Source organism: Lemur catta, chromosome 1 (assembly GCF_020740605.2).
Source record: "Lemur catta isolate mLemCat1 chromosome 1, mLemCat1.pri, whole genome shotgun sequence".
NCBI lineage: Eukaryota > Metazoa > Chordata > Mammalia > Primates > Lemuridae > Lemur > Lemur catta.
The window spans coordinates 77739300-77760278 of NC_059128.1; the positions used below are offsets into that span (position 1 = coordinate 77739300).

The 20979-nt window shown below is 51.8% G+C and overlaps 2 protein-coding genes across 18 annotated transcripts in view; one reads left to right on the forward strand and one right to left on the reverse strand.

Annotated features, from left to right (window-relative positions):
• Positions 1–1454: 1454 nt before the first annotated feature.
• Positions 1455–15705, forward strand: MAP1A (microtubule associated protein 1A). 3 transcript variants are annotated; one of them, XM_045540097.1, is made up of 6 exons: positions 1455–1550; positions 4530–4612; positions 4839–4979; positions 5200–13585; positions 13730–13950; positions 14139–15705. In XM_045540097.1, the coding sequence occupies exons 4-6, from the start codon at positions 5350–5352 to the stop codon at positions 14292–14294; spliced, it is 8613 nt and encodes a 2870-aa protein (XP_045396053.1). In that variant the 5' UTR covers positions 1455–1550; positions 4530–4612; positions 4839–4979; positions 5200–5349; the 3' UTR covers positions 14295–15705. The 3 variants fall into 3 exon arrangements, with proteins under 3 accessions (XP_045396053.1, XP_045396043.1, XP_045396062.1); XM_045540087.1 differs by lacking the exon at positions 4530–4612 and having other exon boundaries at positions 1479–1550; XM_045540106.1 differs by lacking the exons at positions 4530–4612; positions 4839–4979 and having other exon boundaries at positions 1481–1550.
• A 1316-nt stretch (positions 15706–17021) lies between these two features.
• The window catches only part of PPIP5K1 (diphosphoinositol pentakisphosphate kinase 1), a 48190-nt gene continuing 44232 nt past the window's right edge, over positions 17022–20979 (reverse strand). For 14 of the 15 annotated variants that reach the window (XM_045540201.1, XM_045540177.1, XM_045540159.1 and 11 more), the window contains one exon: positions 17022–18994. In XM_045540201.1, coding sequence (XP_045396157.1) covers positions 18129–18994 — 866 coding nt within the window. In that variant the 3' untranslated portion in view covers positions 17022–18128. The remainder of the gene's footprint in view (positions 18995–20979) is intronic. The other variant, XM_045540219.1, reaches the window with a different exon arrangement.

Below are 20979 nucleotides of genomic sequence, written 5' to 3' on the forward strand. Positions count from 1 at the left end.
AGGGAGAGTTAATGGGAAGAGGGCAGGGAAGGACCATGTGAGAGCATGGACATCACCCAGTTGGAAATGAGTGCTACAGCTCTCCAGATCCTTCCTTTGAGTCCTAGAACACTTCACTAAATCTGAGACTGAGGTAGAGAGACTAAGGAAAATAGGACCAACATTAGAAGGATCAAGATAAGATAGAGATAACAAACAGACATAGGCTGGGCACGGTGGCTCACGCCTGTAATCCTAGCACTCTGGGAGGCCGAGGCAGGTGGATCATTTGAGCTCAGGAGTTCGAGACCAGCCTGAGCAAGAATGAGACCCCGTCTCTACTAAAAATAGAAAGAAATTAGCAGGAAAACTCAAAATATATATAGAAAAAAATTAGCCGGGCATAGTGGTGCATGTCTGTAGTCCCAGCTACTCGGGAGGCTGAGGCAGAAGGATCACTTGAGCCCAGGAGTTTGAGGTTGCTGTGAGCTAGGCTGATGCCACAGCACTCTAGCCAGGGCAACAGAGTGAGACTCTGTCTCAAAAAAACAAACAAAAAAAACACAAACAGACATATAAAGCTGCAGAGATAAGGAGAGAACAGGAACCCAACCACCCTACAAAGTCATTATAAGATTTTTTTAATCCAAAGAGTACTTCATGTTACATTTAATAATTGGCCTATAGTAAGAAAACCTTGCTTGGGCCTGCGGCCCTGGTGATCCTCCTTGATCCTTGTTAACTCCTTCACTGAAAGGCAGAAAGCTCCCTGCCCCTTCAGAGACTGCCTCTTCAAACCAATGACTCAAGAATCCCAAGAAGCAGTGCCTGTGTGGTTACTGTGCTGTGCTGCATTGCCACAGAACTGCATGCAGCTCCCAGGGTCCCTGTGCCCCACTCCAGATGGGCTAGGGACTATGTGTCCACTCCAGAATTTCAAACTGCCCTCCAACTCTAAAATGAGACTCATTTCTGCCCTCCCTGGTTTCTGTAGCTGTGGTTCAGAAGAACTGAGAGCATCTCTCCATCTCCAACCTTTCTCTCAAGCAGCCCCCGACCCCTACCCCATGCTTTCAGGCCCCTAGCCTTTGTCTCTTGCTCCTCTAGGGATTGAAGGTCACTCCCTGGCCCATCTGAGGGGAGAGGCAGCAGATGGTTTCCAAGAGAAGGGGGAGGGCCCATGCCTCCTGTATCCCCACTCTGTGTCCTAGCATGGGGCTTTGGTCTTTTGCCTGATGCTAAGAGTATTTCTTAACTAAGTAGGGTTGGGGGAGAAAGGTCCTGTGGACCATAGGGAGATCACAGTGGCTCTTCAAGCTGCTAGACAATCCCTCAGTCACACAGAGCCAAGCAAAAGCACTAGAGCACTGACACTGTGAAGGCAAAGAAACAGTTAAGTCTCCAGTGCCTCGTCATGGACCAGCCCCTCTTCCCTGCCCTGGCGCCGCCCTCCCCATCAAGCACCCCCCCCCACTCCCACCCCAAGTGCGGCAGACTCTTCCCTGAAGCTGCCGGCTGCGGCCGGAGCTGGAGCTGCCGCCTCCATGAGAGCCTTCCTCCCACACCCCAGGGTAAGAACCGAACCGAAGGGCCTGGCATGGGGGGTGGGGGGTGCACTGTGATAGGGAGGTGGGATTGGGGTAACTGGAAGGGAGTTGGTACCTAATCTGGTGCGTCTGGAACTAGCCCAGCAGTGTGGGCAGGCTGGGGGAATGGAGAGAGAAGACGAACATTTCTGGCAGTGGGGCCAGCCTGGACCCAGAACCGGAGACCAGGGGACGGTGGGAGATATCAGCCTGGGGCAGCAGCAGAGGGTGGTGCCACTGGCTTTGCCTGGCAGCCCAGGGTGCTGGAGGAGTTTGGGGGCTATGTCTTTGGTCAGAGGCAGAAAAATCTGAGAGAAAGGGTGATGTTATGGGAATGTGCCTAATGGGAGGGTCCCTGGGTGTCAGCTGCTGGATTGCTCAGCTGCTCCTGTGTTGGGGGTGAGCGGGGCAGCGAGTTTTTGCCAAGTAAGGGAAGGTGGGGGACACCATGGAAAAGAAGGGAGGAAAGGGTCATTAAAACGTGGCACATGCCTCTTCACAGACCAACCAGTTTGCAGTGGGCTCCCCCACCCTATTCCCTGCAGCCAGCTTGAGACTGGGACTCTAAGCCCCCCTTCCTGGCCCCCTTGAGGCCACTCTGGAGGCTCCACTCTGGAGCACTCCCTCCCCAGCCTCTGCCCTGCGATCCCCGTCCTGTCAACCTTACAGGTTCCCAGCCTCAGCCCCACCCCCACCTCATCTCTGCTTCTCTTCCCAAGATGGGGTCTCTTGAACAGAGAAGCCAGTTTCTTCTCCCTCTCTGCGTCCCCCCACCCCCACCCCCCATGCAGAGGCAGCCAAGAAAATGACTTGTCATGCTGGGGTGGGGGGTGGGGGCGGAGCTGGCGCCGGAGCTCAGCGCGCACACTCACACACACTCACACACTGCGGCAGACTGCAGCTGCCCGAGCCGCCCCCCCCACCCCTTCTGCCTCACTGCGGAGACACCTGCCCTCCTGCCTGCTCGGCCTCCGCGCCCGCCGCCCACCCCCACCCCAGCGCTGGCTGAGCACCGTGTGCCCCTGCCCCACAAGATGGTCCTCTCCAAAGAAAAAGGAAAAACAAGTCAGTTCCCTTCTGTGGGAGAGCTGGGGGAGCAGAAGAGAGAAACAGGGCTTTCTCCCAGGCCTGAAAAAGAGGGGCACAGGGTACAAACCGTGTAGTTGCAAGTCAGAACCACTCTCCAGGCACAGGGCTAGGGATGGGGTCTTATGCCAGGACAGGAACTGGGATGGGAGAAGTCTTGTGCTTAGAAGCAGGGGACTGCGAGGAATGGTAGGTAGACTGGGGGAAACGAGGAGTGGTGCAAAGAAAGCAAGTCAGTCTGTGCCATGGATATTTGTCTTTCTGACTCTTCTAGCTCAAATGTGTGAGGGGGACCTCTTGCCCTTCTAAAGCTGAACTCCTTAAGGCTGGGAGCTCCCTGGACCTTGCTATCCCTCACCTGCCCGAACCCTCCCCTTGCTTGCCTCTGAGGGGGGACTCATCCCCTGAACTTACCTCAAAGGTCTCCTCAGTTCCCAAGTTAACAGAGGAGAACCCTTGAACTCCTCTTGGGCCCAACCCACCCTGTATGGGGTTTGGTCTTCTGACACCATCCATAGTTCATTTCCCTCACAGCTGCATCTGCAGCCCTGTGCTGCCAGATCTGCCTGATCCTGACACCATGGCTCTTCTTAACAAAGGCCCTGGCCCTAGGTGCCTCTCGTCCAAACCTCAGGAAGAGGAGAGAGTTGGGTCACAGAAGAGGGTCTAGGGGACAGATTATGAGCCCTCCCAGCAGTATCCTCCAGACAGCCCATGCCATAGGCCATCTGTTGGAGTCTCTATTTGTGAGATTAACTCCACTGTGTGCTGCCTTTGGGTAAGGGGGGGGCGGGGTGGTGGGGAGGGCAGGAACAGAGGATAACAGCATTCTGAAGAATGCTGAAGCATCTTCTGTCTGATCTGCCACTTTCTTTCTTTGCTGCATTGCTTGGTATTTCATGTGAGTCTGGAGAAGCGAAGTAGACAGGGGATTTAGAGATGTCTTATTATTTTTCATGGCCTGGGAAACACCATGAATCTCTCCTTCCTTATTTATGTGTTTCTTGTTTGTGGACCCCTCACTCCCCATCTCTGTGTAGAAGGCCGATAGGAGAGGAGCAAGGATGAGAGGAGAAACTGTTCACAAAGGACGGGTTGTGGGATAGTGAACCAAGCCTCTCTGGAGCCTAGGGACATGAAGATGAGGTCGGAGAGGAAGCTGTGAAGCCTTTGGGGGTTGGAACAATATGATTGCATGCATGTGTGTGAGTGCAGTCTTGGCCTCTGAGGAACCAGAGAACAAAACAGGAAGTTATAGTCCTATGTCCACTCTTTGAATTATAAAACTCCAAGGGTTTAGATAGCACGGGCTTCTCTGAGTCTTCTGGGACAGGAATTCTGGCCTTGGATGGGGGATTGGAAGGAAGGATGGGGAGTCTGTTGATACTACACAGAAGCTCCCATCTCCTTGTTTCCGGACACTCTGCTGACACGAAAACACAGGGCAGAGGCAAGCTAGTGAGGAGAAAGCTGAGTGAGGATCATCGTCCCAGGAACCCTCTCTCCAGCTGACCCCCAACACCCAGGCAGCACCAGGAGCTTAGTGCTGGAGAGGGACAAAAGCTTTCTTGTCAACAGGGCTGAGGCGAGAGGGGTGGGGACATAGGCAACAGAGGGTGTGGCAGATGAAGGGAGGGAGAAGACAGCCAGTGTGGGAGAGGGGAGGTGAAAACCCTGAAAGGGAAGGGCTAAAGGAGCCAGTTCCTAGACCTTACTGAGCAGCATCCAAGGTTGCAGGGTCTAAGGACAGTCAGGCTTCTCTTTCCTCGAGCCCCATTTTCTGATAGTGCAATCTTGCCTTGCCTGCCCCACACAATGCCTTCCCATTTTAGTCTATACCTCCTTTCTTCAGTACAAATTCCTACATCTCTCCCTCAGGCCAAAGGACCCTCTGCCACCAGAGTGAGATCCTAGAGACCATCATCCTGGTTAACCCCAGTGCAGACAACATCAGCTCTGAGGTAAGGCCAGGGCCTGTAACCCATCCTTGCCAGTGCTACCACTTTAAAGCCAAGAATTCCTCTCTCTGCCATCTAAGCTGACTTATAATCCCCAGCCCTACTCTGGAGGTATTGTGGGGGACACCAGTGGGGAGCATGTCCTTGCAGTACTGGGGGGAATCAGGAACATTCAGTGCCCTTCCCTGGATTTCCTACATCTGTGACCACTCCCCTTCGTCCGTTCCAGGTTCACCATCTTCTTAGCAGCCCATCAGCTCACAAACTACTGATCTTGAGTGGGCAAAGTTTAGAGCCTGGGGGCGACCTCATCCTACAGAGTGGCACCTACTCCTACCAAAACTTTGCCCAGGTTCTTCACAACCCAGAGGTAAGCTCCATGCCTGTGTGTTTGAGAGAGAGGGGATATGGGGCAGGGCTAGGGCTATGGAGGGGTCCAAGAAAAAGAAAGTCTCATATTGTGTGACAACTGGGGACCCTGGCAGAAAGGTAGTTCACCTCAGAGAGAGGTGAAGATGAGGGGATTGAAACTGAGGCAGGCTAAGACAACCCCAATGATCTGACCAGGCTTCTATCTCCCATTCCTCTAGATTGCCCAATTGCTCAGCAATAGAGACCCTGGGATCCAGGCCTTCCTCACCGTGTCCTGCTTAGGAGAGGGTGATTGGAGCCACCTGGGACTATACAGTTCCCAAGAGACCCTGCACCTCCGGCTAAACCCTGAGCCCACACTGCCCATCATGGATGGTGTGGCTGAGTTCTCCGAATACGTCTCTGAGACTGTGGATGTGCCATCCCCCTTTGACCTGCTAGAGCCTCCCACCTCAGGGGGCTTCCTCAAGCTCTCCAAGCCTTGCTGCTACATTTTCCCTGGTGGTCGTGGGGACTCTGCCCTCTTTGCTGTTAATGGTTTCAACATCCTGGTGGATGGTGGCTCTGATCGCAAGTCCTGCTTTTGGAAACTGGTGCGGCACCTGGACCGCATTGACTCTGTGCTACTCACACACATTGGGGCAGACAACCTGCCAGGCATCAATGGACTCCTGCAGCGCAAAGTGGCAGAGTTAGAGGAGGAGCAGTCCCAAGGGTCTAGCAGCTACAGCGACTGGGTGAAGAATCTCATCTCCCCTGAACTTGGAGTTGTTTTTTTCAACGTGCCTGATAAGCTGCGGTTGCCTGATGCCTCCCGGAAAGCCAAGCGCAGCATTGAGGAGGCTTGCCTCACTCTGCAGCACCTAAACCGCCTGGGAATCCAGGCTGAGCCTCTGTACCGTGTGGTCAGCAACACCATTGAGCCACTGACCCTATTCCACAAAATGGGTGTGGGCCGGCTGGACATGTATGTCCTCAACCCTGTCAAGGACAGCAAAGAGATGCAGTTCCTCATGCAAAAGTGGGCAGGCAATAGTAAAGCCAAGACAGGCATTGTGCTGGCCAGCGGGAAGGAGGCTGAGATCTCAGTGCCCTACCTCACCTCTATCACTGCTCTGGTGGTCTGGCTACCAGCCAACCCCACTGAGAAGATTGTACGTGTACTTTTCCCAGGAAATGCTCCCCAGAACAAGATCTTAGAGGGCCTGGAAAAACTTCGGCACCTGGACTTCCTGCGTTACCCTGTGGCCACACAGAAGGACCTGGCTGCTGGGCCTGTGCCCACCAACCTGAAACCCAGCAAAATAAAACAGCGGGCTGACAGCAAGGAGAGCCTCAAAGCCACTACCAAGACAGCTGTGAGCAAGCTAGCCAAACGGGAGGAGGTGGCGGAAGAGGGAGCCAAGGAGGCTCGCTCAGAGCTGGCCAAGGAGTTAGCCAAGACAGAGAAGAAGGCAAAAGAGGCATCTGAGAAGCCCCCAGAGAAGCCTGCCAAGCCTGAGAGGGTGCGGACAGAGTCAAGTGAGGCACTGAAGGCAGAGAAGCGAAAGCTGATCAAAGATAAGGTGGGAAAGAAGCACCTTAAAGAAAAGATATCAAAGCTGGAAGAGAAAAAAGACAAGGAGAAAAAAGAGATCAAGAAGGAGAGAAAAGAGTTCAAGAAGGATGAAGGAAGGAAAGAGGAGAAGAGGGATGCCAAGAGGGAGGACAAGAGGAAAGATACCAAACCTGAGGTCAAGAAGATTTCCAAGCCAGACCTGAAGCCCTTTACCCCTGAGGTACGTAAGACCCTCTACAAAGCCAAGGCCCCTGGAAGAGTCAAGATAGACAAGAGCCGAGCTGCCCGCGGGGAGAAGGAGCTGTCTTCTGAGCCCCGGACACCCCCAGCTCAGAAGGGGACTGTACCACTCCCAACAGTCAGTGGGCACAGGGAGCTGGCCCTGTCCTCACCAGAGGACCTCACACAGGACTTTGAGGAGATGAAACGTGAGGAGAGAAGTTTGCTGGCTGAACAAAGGGACACAGGACTTGTAGAGAAACCACTCCCTCTAGACACTACAGAGGGGGCACCCCCAAGCACAGCTATCCAGGGAATACCACCCTCTGTCCCAGGGCTGGGACAAGAAGAGCACGTGATGAAGGAGAAAGAGGCTGTTCCAGACATCCCTGAGGAACAAGGCAGTAAGGACAGAGGCCCAGACTCTGGGGCTGAAACAGAGGAAGAGAAAGATACCTGGGAGGAAAAGAAGCAGAGAGAAACAGAAAGGCTCCCAGATAAAACAGAAGCCAGAGAGGAAAGTGAACCTGAGGTAAAGGAGGATGTGATAGAAAAGGCTGAGTTAGAAGAAATGGAGGAGGTGCACCCTTCAGATGAGGAGGAAGAGGAAGAGACAAAGGCTGAGAGTTTTTACCAAAAACATATGCAGGAAGCCTTGAAAGTAACTCCAAAGGGCAGGGAGGCTCTTGGGGGCAGGGAACTGGGACTACAGGGCAAGGCCCCTGAGAAAGAGACCTCGTCATTCCTAAGCAGCCTGGCCACACCTGCAGGAGCCACTGAGCATGTCTCTTACATCCAGGATGAGACAATCCCCGGCTACTCAGAGACTGAGCAGACCATCTCAGATGAGGAGATCCATGATGAACCGGAAGAGCGCCCAGCTCCGCCCAGATTCCAAACAAGTACGTATGACCTCCCTGGGCCTGAAGGGCCTGGCCCCTTTGAAGCCAGCCAGCCTGCAGATAGTTCCGTTCCTACCACTTCCAGCAAAGGCTATGGAGCACCAGAGACTGAACTCACCTACCCCCCCAACATGGTGGCTGCTCCTTTGGCTGAAGAGGAACATGTGTCCTCAGCCACCTCAATCACTGAGTGTGACAAACTTTCTTCCTTTGCCACATCAGTGGCTGAGGACCAGTCTGTGGCCTCACTTACAGCTCCCCAGACAGAGGAGACAGGCAAGAGCTCCCTACTGCTTGACACAGTCACAAGCATCCCCTCCTCCCGCACTGAAGCCACTCAGGGCTTGGACTACGTGCCATCAGCTGGTACCATCTCACCCACCTCCTCACTGGAAGAAGACAAGGGCTTCAAATCACCACCCTGTGAGGACTTCTCTGTGACTGGGGAGCCAGAGAAGAAAGGAGAGATCACAGGGAGAGGCCTACCTGGAGATAGAGCCATAGAAGAAGAGGAGGAGATGGCAAATGTAGAGATGTCTGATAAACTTTGCAGTCAATATGGAACCCCAATGTTTGGTGCCCCTGGGCATGCCCTACATCCAGGGGAACCGGCTCTCGGAGAAGTGGAGGAGCGGTGCCTCAGCCCAGATGACAGTACAGTGAAGATGGCCTCTCCTCCGGCATCTGGCCCACCCAGTGCCACCCACACACCCTTCCATCAGTCCCCAGTGGAAGAAAAGTCTGAGCCCCAAGACTTTCAGGAAGTGGGCTCCTGGGGAGACACTAAGCGCACACCAGGTGTGGGCAAAGAAGATGCTGCAGAGAAGACGGTCAAGCCAGGTCCTGAAGAGGGCACACTAGAGGAGGGGAAGATGCCTCCTCCCAGAAGCCCTCAGGCCCAGGAAGCCCCCATCAGCATTGTCAGGGGACATACAGGCTACAGAATTCAGCTGTTGTCAGAACAGGACAAAGCAATAGTCTTTGAGACTGTGAAGGCAGGAGAACCCACAGGCCCAATTCTGGGAGAAGCCCTTCCTGGAGGTTTGAGGACATCACCCCAAGAACCTGGTGAACCTCAGAAAGATGAGGTGCTCCAATTTCCTGACCGAAGCCTCTCCCCTGAAGATGCAGAGTCCCTCTCTGTCCTCAGCATGGTCTCTCCAGACACTGCCAACCAAGAGCCCACCCCCAGGTCTCCTTGTGGTCTGACAGAGCAGTACCTACACAAAGACCTTTGGCCAGAGGTGTCTCCAGAAGATACCCAGTCACTTTCTGTCTCAGAAGAAAGTCCTAGCAAGGAGACCTCTCTGGATATCTCTTCTAAGCAGCTCTCTCCAGAAAACCTTGGCATTCTCCAGTTTGGAGAACTAAACCTTGGAAAGGAAGAAAAGGAGCCACTGATGCAGGCTGAGGACACCTCTCACCAACTAGCTCCTGTGTCTATTCCAGAGCCCTATGCAGCCACAGTGTCACCTCCCTTACATGGGACCACTGGATATTCTGCACAGGCAGACTTCACAGATGAGAGCCCTGACAGAAAGTTACCTGCCAGCTCTTTCTCTCACTCTATACCATCAGGAGATGGGAAGCACTCACCTGGGGTGATCACAAGCCCTGGTGAACACATTCTGACACCTGATAGCTCCCTCACCAAGAGTCCTGAGTCTTTGCCAAGCCCTGCCATGGAGGACATTGCTATGGAGTGGGAAAGTAAAGTTCCAGGGTTGAAAGATAGAACCCCACAGGATAAGGACAAGGAACCTGAGCCAAAGGATGAAGTCCTACAGCAGAAGGACAAAACTCTGGAGCAGAAGGATGTTGTTGTACAGCAGAAGGATACAGCCATTCCTAAGAAAGATGAAGCTCTAGAAGAAAAGAACAAGGCTGTGAAACAGCAGGATGAGGCTTTAGAACAAAAAGGCAGAGACTTAAACCAAAAGGATGTAGTATTAGAACAGAAGGACAAGGCCCTGGAACCAAAAGACAAAGACTTAGAACAAAAAGACAAGGCCCTGGATCAGGACAAGATCCCAGAAGAGAGAGATAAAGCCTTAGAACAAAAGGACACAGCCCTGGGACAGAAGCACAAGGCCTTGGAACCAAAAGACAAAGACTTAGAACAAAAAGACAGAGACTCAGAACAAAAGGACACAGCCCTGGAACAGAAGGACAAGGCCTTGGAACCAAAAGACAAAGACTTAGAACATGAGGACAGAGACTCAGAACAAAAGGACACAGCCCTGGAACAAAAGGACAAGGCCCTGGGACCAAAAGAGAAAGACTTAGAACAAAAAGATAAGGTCCTAGGACAGAAGGATATGATCCCAGAAGAGAAAGACAAAACTTTGGAACAAAAAGTCCAAGACTTTGAACATAAAGACAAGGCTCCAGAGGAAGAGGTCCCTGAACTTAAGGGCAAAGCCCTAGAACAGACAGACAAAGCCCCTGAACAGAAAGATAAGGCCCAGGAACAGAAGGATACGGGCTCAGAAAAGGAGGATCAGGCCTTAGAACAAAAATACTGGGCCTTAGGACAAAAGGATGAGGCCCTGGAACAAAACAATAAGGCTGTTGAACAGAAAGATAAGGCTCTGGAAGAGAAGGACAAAACTCAGAGAGAGGAGAGCCTAGCACAGGAGGATAAAACCACTAAACCAGAGGAGAAGATCCTAGAGGAAAAATCCCTAGAAAAGGTCAAGGCTGTGGAACAGAAGGAAGAAGCTCTTCAGGAGAAGACCAAAGCTCTGGGGCTGAAAGAGAGCCCAGTGTTGGAGGTCAAGGCTGGAGAGCAGGAAGAGAAGTACTGGAAAGAGCAGGATGTAGTCCAGGAGTGGCAAGAAATATCTCCAACCAGAGGGAAGCCAGTTGGAGAACAGAAAGAGCCGGCCCCAGCATGGGAGGACACTGCTCCTAAGCAGGAGAACAGGTATTGGAGGGGCAGAGAGGATGTGGCCCTGGAAGAGGACACATACTGGAGGGAGCTAAGTTGTGAGCGGAAGGTCTGGTTCCCTCATGAGCTGGATGGCCAAGGGGCCCGCCCACGGTACAGCGAGGAACGGGAGAGCACTTTCCTCGATGAGGGGCTAGAGGATGAGCAAGAAGTGCCCTCCACAGAGCACACACCCCGGAGCCCGTGGGCCTCAGACTTCAAGGATTTTCAGGAGCCCTCACCACAGAAGGGGCTGGAGGTAGAACGCTGGCTTGCTGAGTCACCAGTTGGGCTGCCACCAGAGGAAGAGGACAAGCTGACCCGCTCTCCTTTTGAGATCATCTCCCCTCCGGCCTCCCCACCTGAGATGGTTGGGCAGAGAGTTCCTTCAGCCCCAGGACAAGAGAGCCCTATCCCAGAGCCTAAGCCCATGCCACCCATGAGGAATGAACCCACCACCCCCTCATGGTTGGCTGACATCCCCCCATGGGTGCCCAAGGACACACCCTTGCCCCCTCCACCCCTCTCCCCAGCTCCAACTCCCCCTACACCTGCCCCAGAGCCCCACACTCCTTCACCCTTCTCCTGGGGCACAGCTGAATATGACAATGTGGTGGCTGCAGTGCAGGAGGGGGCAGCTGAGTTGGAAGGGGGGCCATACTCCCCCCTGGGGAAGGACTACCTCAAGGCTGAAGGGGAAAGGGAAGAAGAAGGTAGAGCTGAGGCTCCTGACAGCAGCCCCCAAAGCTCAAAGGTCCCAGAGGCCAGCGAGAGCCATACCACCGCAGACCCCGAGCAGACTGAACCAGAGCAGAGGGAGCCCACGCCCTATCCTGATGAGAGAAGCTTTCAATATGCAGACATCTATGAGCAGATGATGCTTACCGGGCTTGGCCCTGCATGCCCCACTAGGGAGCCTGCACTTGGAGCAGCTGGGGATTGGCCCCCACGCCTCTCAACCAAGGAGGAGGCTGCCGGCAGAAACACATCTGCAGAGAAGGAGCTTTCATCTCCTGTCTCCCCCAAGAGCCTCCAGTCTGACACTGCAACCTTTAGCTATGCATCCCTGGCAGGACCCACTCTACCCACCAGGCAGGAGCCTGAGCCAGGGCTGAGTGTGGAGTCCAGCCTCACCCCACCTGCAGTGCCCCCCCGTGCTCCTATCTCCCTGAGCAAAGGCCCAAGCCCCCCTCTTAATGATAACATCTTGAGCTGCAGCCCAGAGGGGAGGACCCCATCCCCCAAGGAATCAGGCCGTGGTCACTGGGATGACAGCACTAGTGACTCAGAGCTGGAGAAGGGGGCTCTGGAACAGTCAGAGAAAGAGGCCCAGTCCCCAAGTCCCCCTCACCCTATCCCTGTGGGACCCCCCACACTGTGGCCTGAAACTGAGGCACATACCAGCCCTTCCTCGGACTCACACCTGGGGCCTGTTCGACCCAGCCTGGACTTCCCCGCTTCAGCCTTTGGCTTCTCCTCGTTGCAGCCAGCTCCCCCACAGCTGCCGTCTCCAGCGGAACCTCGCTCAGCACCCTGTGGCTCCCTTGCCTTCTCTGGGGATAGAGCTCTGGCTCTGGCTCCGGGACCTCCGACCAGAGTCCGGCATGATGAGTACCTGGAAGTGACCAAGGCCCCCAGCCTAGACTCCTCACTGCCCCAGCTCCCATCACCTAGCTCTCCTGGGGCCCCTCTTCTCTCCAATCTGCCACGACCTGCCTCACCAGCCCTGTCTGAAGGCTCCTCCTCTGAGGCTACCACACCTGTGATTTCAAGTGTGGCTGAGCGCTTTCCTCTAGGCCTTGAGGCTGCAGAAAAAGGGTCTGGAGAGCTGGACCCAGAAATGGAACCAGCCGCTCACAGCCTCTGGGACCTCACTCCTCTAAGCCCAGCACCCCCCCCTTCACTGGACTTGGCCCTAGCTCCAGCTCGAAGCCTGCCTGGAGACATGGATGATGGCACCCTGCCCTGCCGCCTGGAGTGCTCAGAGGCAGCCATGAAGCCAAGCCCCTTCCAGGGTCCCTCTGGAGACTGTGCAGCCAATGGCACGAATGAAACCAGCCCCAACCCTCCAGGCCCTACCCCAGCTAAGGCTGAAAAAGAAGAGGCTGAGGCCTGTTCTGCCTGGGAATGTGGGGCCTGGCCTGAGGGAGCTGAGAGGAGCTCCCGGCCTGACACACTGCTGTCCCCTGAGCAGCCACTATGTCCCAGAGAGGGCTCTGGTGGCCCGCCCAGCAGTATCTCTCCTGAGGTTGAGGCTGGGCCCCAGGGATGTGCCACTGAGCCCCAGCCCCACCATGGGGAGCTCTCCCCATCCTTCCTGGACCCACCTCTGCCCCTATCCATGGACGACAATGACCTTTCAACTGAAGAAGCTCAGCTGGTAGGAAGAGGGGGGTGGCACCGGGCAGGGGGGCCAGGGAACACAGGGGGCCCATGCCCTGTGGCTGATGAGACACCCCCCACATCAGCCAGTGACTCAGGCTCCTCACAGTCAGATTCCGATGTCCCGCCAGAAACTGAGGAGTGTCCATCCATCACAGCTGAGGCAGCCCTCGACTCAGATGAAGATGGGGACTTCCTGCCTGTGGACAAAGCTGGGGGGGTCAGTGGAACTCACCATCCCAGGCCTGGCCACGACCCACCCCCTATCCCGCAGCCAGACCCCCATCCATCCCCTCCCCGCCCTGATGTGTGCATGGCAGACCCTGAGGGACTCAGCTCAGAGTCTGGGAGGGTAGAGAGGCTACGGGAGAAGGAGAAAGTGCAGGGACGAGTAGGGCGCAGGCCCCCAGGCAGGGCCAAGCCCGCATCCCCTGCACGGCGTCTGGATCTTCGGGGAAAACGCTCACCCACCCCCGGTAAAGGGCCTGCAGATCGAGCATCCCGAGCTCCACCCCGACCACGCAGCACTACAAGCCAGGTCACCCCAGCAGAGGAAAAGGATGGACACAGCCCCATGTCCAAAGGCCTGGTCAATGGACTCAAGGCAGGACCCAGTAAGTGTATCATGAAAAGCGGGAGAGGGTGTGGGTTGGGGCTGGGAGTAAACTGGTCAAAGGCTCCAGGAGTGAGAAAGAGAGGGAAGGTTGCTGAAAGTGGTCAACTTTTCCCCTACACTGAGTCCTGGCTTGTCTCTACAGTGGCCTTGGGTTCCAAGGGCGGCACTGGCTCCCCTGTATATGTGGATCTCGCCTATATCCCGAATCACTGCAGTGGCAAGACTGCTGACCTTGACTTCTTCCGTCGAGTGCGTGCATCCTACTATGTGGTCAGTGGGAATGACCCTGCCAATGGCGAGCCAAGCCGGGCCGTGCTGGATGCCCTGCTGGAGGGCAAGGCCCAGTGGGGGGAGAATCTCCAGGTGAGTAGCAAGGGACGCCAAGGTAGTAGCCTGGTCAAAGCTCACTCAGAGGCACAGTCCCTATGCATAAAAGGACTGGGCCTTTTTTATGGGCAGCAAAGCTGCTTCTGAGATCGTCAGGTGCCCCTTCCCCCTCACCTACCTTCCCTTCATGTTCTCACATCAGGCATGTCTTATCTCCCTCCCAGGTGACTCTGATCCCCACTCATGACACAGAGGTGACTCGTGAGTGGTACCAGCAGACTCATGAGCAGCAGCAGCAACTGAATGTCCTGGTCCTGGCAAGCAGCAGCACCGTGGTCATGCAGGATGAGTCCTTCCCAGCCTGCAAGATTGAGTTCTGAAAGAGCCGCCACCCTTCCCCAGGCATCCACTCCCCCAGCTCCTTTAGAGAATGGCTACTGCTGAGTCCTTTGGGGTTGAGGGAGATGGGAGCCAGAGGGGAAGCAGATTATTGTGGGGACTTGGGCTGGGCTAAATGGGAGGGGTTGTCCCTCCCCCTCATCCATTCCTGAGAGGGGTCTCAAAACCAAAGGTAACAGGAATAGGATAGGGGGAGGGTACAAATTAGGATAGAGGTCATCTGATGCCGGAAAACCTTGGAGTACTCTCCTAGCACTGTCAAATACTGGTATTGGATGGGGAGTGAGGATGGGTCTCAGAGAGCAACCTCGTCCTTCATGGAGGGAGATCATATCCCCGACCCCAGGGACCTCTTTATTTCAGTCTATTTATTTAGCATCCCAGGAAGGATTTCCAATAGTAATTTATGTGACCTAGGGGCAGGATACTGTTAGTGAGGTGCCCAGAGCTGCACCCATTCCTCCATCTCCCATTCCCTCACACACCAGGGTCTGGGTTCTAGCAGTGGCCTGGGGGTGTACCACTGCTACACCGTCCTACTGCTTCCCTCAGTATCTGAATGTCTCAATCCAAAACTTGAAGCTCTTTGACCAACAGCCTGGTGAGAGGAGAAAGGAGCTTATCTCCCACCCCCTGTTTCATACCATTCGCATCCCAGGGCTGTGTCCAGACCAGGCCTACTGGGCAGCACAAAAGGGCAAGGAGAGCCCAGTCCCAATCCCAGAATCCTTCCAAACTCCCTGACCCTTTGAAGTTTTTACTCACCCTGTTCCAATTATCGATCCCTACTCATCCCCTGCTTGGCTTCTCTGCATGTGGTCATCTGCTGTGGCCTGGTGTATAATGGGTTAAAAATAAGCCACTGCCTGACATGACATCCCAACATTTGACACCGCGGCAATGTGTGACTCCCCCAACATTCCACTCTACCATCCTGCAGCTGAAATGAGAATGCTGGCTGCCTCTCCAAACCCAAACTCTTAGAGGATTTGGGGGGTTGAGGCTAGGCCAGAGGACTTGGGGAAAATGAGAGGGAGGAAGGGAAAAAGGAAACGAAGCTGAGCTATAGCTTAACTCCTACAGAGTGAAATGAAAATGGGCTGAAAATACCACCCCAGGAGAGGACCTCACCCCAAGCAAGTCAGTGAGCGGCCCTGCCAGACTACTGCCGGACTGAGAAACCCAGACTGAGAAACCCAGACGCTGATAGTCTTGTGGGCTCGCCTTCTCTGCCAAACTGGGAAACCAAAATGAGCCCACTTTGTGTTCTTCCTAGCTCCCACCCTCCCCGTGCTGCTGTGCTCTGCTCCTCCCCACACTTTCCTGCTATAGTTCCCAGCTGCTGTAATGGAGCCGCCTCCAACTCTAACAATAAATCAAGTTCATTGCGGATGGTGTAGTACTGCTTAGGTTTGTTCTGGCTCTTCACATTGCTTAGTTGCTGGGCCCTGGCTTCCACCTCTCTGCTTCAACCAGTATTATTTTTTTATCTTGGAAGACACTGATGCTTTTGATTACTGGAAGCAATTCCAGGACACAGAGGAGCCAGAGAACATAGGGTGGGTAAAGGGAGAAAGATAGGGAGACCCAACATAATTTCTGAAAATGGGTGAGATTGCCTGAGTATGGGGAATAAGAGTCTAGGGTGGGACATACATTTGGTTTGGGGGATCGAAGAGGGGAAGGGAACCTGCATACCATGTGGTCAAGAGCTGAGGACCAAATAACTAGGATCAGATACCCTGGATAGGGAAACACCAAAGAGGTAAGCAGTTGAGGGGTCCTAAGAGACCCAGAGCCTACCTACTGAGGTTGGAAATACCTCTCCCTGTGAAGTCATGATTTACATGGAATAAAAAGTTAGATTTCCTCCCCTCCAGTGAAACCCTTTATAGTTCTGGGTATGTCAGGAGTGGCCAGGTTACGAATGTGAGTATTTGGGGAAAGGGATATTCTAGCCCTCCCAGTATTCTGGGCTTTCCCAGTATAAAGGTATCAAGTGGGTACAGAAAGGGCATAGCCCCTTTATATAAACTCCTGACACTCCAAATTATCAGAGTGAAAAATTCAGAGGATGATTCTAAGGATTTGGTGACAAGGTATGTACCCTCTGGTGCTTCACAGAGACAGAACCTCTTTCCACCCCCACATCCAACACTCTGCTTATTAAAGACATTTTGGGATGATGGGCTGATTGCTGTAGGGACCTCCTAGGATGCCCAATCTCTGTATTTTCTTTTTTTTTTTTTTTTGAGACAGAGTCTCACTCTGTTGCCCAGGCTAGAGTGCCATGGCGTCAGCCTAGCTCACAGCAACCTCAAACTCCTGGGTTCAAGCAATCTTTCTGCCTCAGCCTCCTGAGTAGCTGGGACTACAGGCATGTGCCACCATGCCCAGCTAATTTTTTCTATATATTTTTAGTTGTCCAGCTAATTTCTTTCTACTTTTAGTAGAGATAGAGTCTCGCTCTTACTCAGGCTAGTCTTGAACTCCTGACCTCGAGCAATGCTCCTGCCTTGGCCTATGCTAGGATTACAGGTGTGAGCCACCGCACCCAGCCCCCAATCTCTGTATTTTTGTAGCCCATTCCTGCTCAACTATAATGACTTTTGACTGATTCAGATTAATTCAGTCACAGACACAATTGACTCACAGTCATAGTCATTCTTGAATTCACAAGGACATTGTCATCACCACCACCATTCTCATTATTTTGTATTTATTGAGCACTCATAATGTTCCGGCCCCCCCCCCACTCCAATGACCCATTACCCCTCCTATCCACCCCCATTCCCACCCCCACATCTTTGGGAAAAGCTTCATAATCATGTCTGGCCCTAAAGACACAATGATGTAAGGACAAACTTCTTGGGGACCCTGGAGTGTTTGTTCTTTGGCCAGTCTGTCCCTGGCACTACTACAGAAATATATGTATATATATATATATATATATATATATATATATATTTATTTATTTATTTATTTATTAAATCTTTGATCATATCTGTACAATATTGATCTCTGATGATTTCTTAAAATAGAACCTGATTCTCTCTACTACAGCATCTCCTAAAGCCAAACAGCCCCACAACAAAGTGAGGCCCAACTTCACAGAATGGCCAAGAATCCTCTAGACCATTTTAAGTAGTTACTCAGAAATTTGCATGGCCATCTAATACCTATTTTTCCCTGGAGCTGTTGACCAGAGGAATAACACTGGGGGAGAGGGGGCACTTGGGGATGATGTGGAAACACTCAAAAGCCCAGTCTAAAGATTAGTGGCCATGACAGACGTTTGTTTGAGAAGGGGACTCTATTTTCCAGACATTTCAGAAGGCCATTCTGGGCCCATGTGAGGAGTGCTAGCAAAGATAAGAGTCCCCCTGAATGCACATATGGTCTAAGGGAAATTTGAGAAGTTGTGAATATTTCCCCAGAAAAGTGAAGACTCTGGAGTCTCTCCTTTTGCATTTGCTATCCCTGGATGGTGTCTTCAGTAGTTAAGTGGCATTTCCTTTAACAATCTGTGATTTCCTGCAATGCTCAGAGTAGGACAGGTAATGACGGACCAGCCCACCCCAAGGAAATCCTACTCAACTCTAATGGCAAGGTGAGGAGACAATACCTACTTTGAACATGAAATTGGTTCCTCCTCAAGCAAGCCTCTGGCACAGGTGTGCTTCATGCCAAGACAACTGCTTCCTCAGACACCTCTGGTGAGAGCCAAGGCCTCATGCTGGCTGGTGAGTTAGCCAAGAGAAAAGGTTGCTGGCTCAAATGGCTGGTATAGTGTGACACCACTCATGAGAAAATAATTAATTACATGTTGCTGGTGGAAGAGGTGAGTGCTGGTCATGGGCTGGAGATTGGCTTTGAGGGTTTGGATCACTAGACAGATACTGGACTTGAGGAACATCCTCTGCAGGCAGCTGGTCAATCACCTCAGGGACCACCCAGGACTGCTGATTAACTTCCTCGGGAACCTCCAGGGCCTGCAGATCAATTTCCCCAGGGAACTCTTGGGATGATTTATCAACCTCAGGGATGTTCTGAGACAACAGATTGATTACCGAAGCCCCCTGGGCTAGCCTGCCAACCTCCACAGGAAACTTCTGGCATGGCTGGCTGAGCTCCTCAGGGATCTCTTGGGCTGGCCTACCAACTTCCACAATGGTTTCCTGGACCAGGCCCCCATCCCCTACAGGGAACCCGTGGACCAGCCGGCCAACCTCCAGAGGGACCACCTGGTATGGCTGGCTGACCTCTTCAGGGTTCTCCTGGCAAAGCTGGCATACTTCCTCAGAGACTTTCTGGCACAGTTGGCTGGCCTTCTGGCATGGCTGGCTGATGTGAGGGACCTCCTGGTATGTGTGGTTAAGATTGTCATGCTTCTCCTGGAATGGCTGGCTGACCTCTTCAGCAAGTTGGCATGGCTGGCTAATTTCCACAGGTGGCATCTGTGGAGATTGGTTCAGTTCAAAAGGCTCTTGCTTCCCTTCTATGGATAGCTCTTGTGCTCCATTCCTGAGGGTCTCCTGGAGTAGCCCAAGGCATTGACATTCTTCAGTCACATGTAAATTTAGGGAGGGTTGATCACTGAAGCCAAAATGGGAGTTACCATCAACTGCAGTAGGGGAAGAAGGACCAGCACTGGACACAGTGCTGGAAGGGCCACTGCTGTCTGTAAAGCAAAGTCAGGAGACCAAGTCAGACAAGATGGAAGAGGAGGCTCTACTCATACAGTTCAAATGCTAGAATGGGTAGCCTATGCTACTTATGTCTTGAGTAAAGAGGGTCTGAGTTCTTCCTAAGTTAGGCAGAGATTTCTAAGTTTGCCTAGCTCAGGAATTTTCACCCTAGCTTAATGTATACTATGAGAGTAACATTAAGGTACATCTAAGACTTCAGGAGAGAGTGCTGAGGCCCACTACATCAGTTCTTTCACAAATAAACCCCCATTCCAACTCCAAATTCCCATGGCCCCTCATTTCTACTTTGGAAGCATATGAACACTTTAGCCCAGTGGTTCATAATTAGAGTTACCTATCAACATTGTGTAAGATTTCAAAAGCCCAAGCAACCAAAGCAAAAATAGAAAAATGAAATTATATCAAGCTAAAAAGCTTCTGCACAGCAAAGGAAGCAATTAACAAAGTGAAAAGACAACCCACAGAATGCGAGAAAATATTTGCAAATTATCCATCTGACAAAGGATTAATAACCAGAATATATAAGGATCTAAAACAACTCAATAGCAAAAAAAACAAACAATCCAATTAAAATGAGCAAAAGATCTGATAGACATTTCTCTAAGGAAGACATAAAAATGCCCAACAGGTATATGAAAAATGCTCAATATCACTAATTATCAGAGAAATGCAAATCAAATACAATGGCTTTTATCAAAAAGACAGGCAACAATGGATGCTAGTGAGGATGTGGAGAAAGGGGAACCCTCATAACCTGTTGGTGGGAATGTAAATTAGTATTAGTACAGCCATTATGGAGAACAGTAGGGAGTTTCCTCAAAAAACTAAAAATAAAACTACCATATGATCCAGCAATTCCACTACTGGGTATATATTCAAAAGAAACAAAATCAATATATTGAAAAGAGATTGGCACTTCCATGTTCACTGCAGCACTATTCACAATAGCCAAAATATGGAATCAACCTAAGTGCCCATCAACAGATGAATGGATAAAGAAAATGTGGTATATATACATAATGGAATATTATCCAGCCATAAAAAAGAATGAAATCTGTCATTTGCAGCAACATGGATGGAACTGGAAGTCATTATGTTAAGTGAAATAAGACAAGTATGGAAAAACAAGAAAGTGTAGGCAAGAGAGGGGAATGAAGAGAAGTTAATCAATGGGTGCAAATATATGGTTTGATAAAAGAAATAAGACCTAGTGTTAGATAGATCAGCAGGATGACTATAATTTACAATAATATATAGCAGCAGTCCCCAACCTTTATGGCACCAGGGAAGACAATTTTTCCACAGACTGGGGGAGGGAATGTTTTGGGATAATTCAAGTGCATTACATTTATTGTAATCTCTATTTATATTATTATTACATTTACACTTGCCACTCACGGATAGGGTTTTGATGAGAGTCTGCAAGCAATTGATTTATTATGGTCTCTGTGCAGTTAAACCTCTCTGCTAATGATAATCTGTATTTGCAGCTGCTCCCCAGCGCTAGCTTCACCACCTCAGCTCCACCTCAGATCATCAGGCATTAGATTCTCATAAGGAGCATGCAACCTGGATCCCTTGAATGCGCAGTTTCCAGTAGGGTTCGCGGTCCTATGAGAATTTATTGCCACCGCTGATCTGACAGGAGGCAGGGCTCAGGCAGTGATGTGAGTGATGGGGAGCACCTGTAAATACAGATGAAGCTTAGCTAGCCCCACTGCTCACCTCCTGCTGTGTGCCCCAGTACCTAACAGGTCACAGACTGTACCAGTCTGCAGCCCAGGGGTTGGAGGCTGCAGATCCATAGTATACTTCAAAATAGCTAGAAGAGAAGAATTTGAAGAATTCTTGGATGGATATCCCAAGTACGCTGATCTGATCTTTACAAATGATACTAATGTATTAAAGTTATCACATGTACTACTACTATGCATCAATAAAAAAACTATCAAAAATT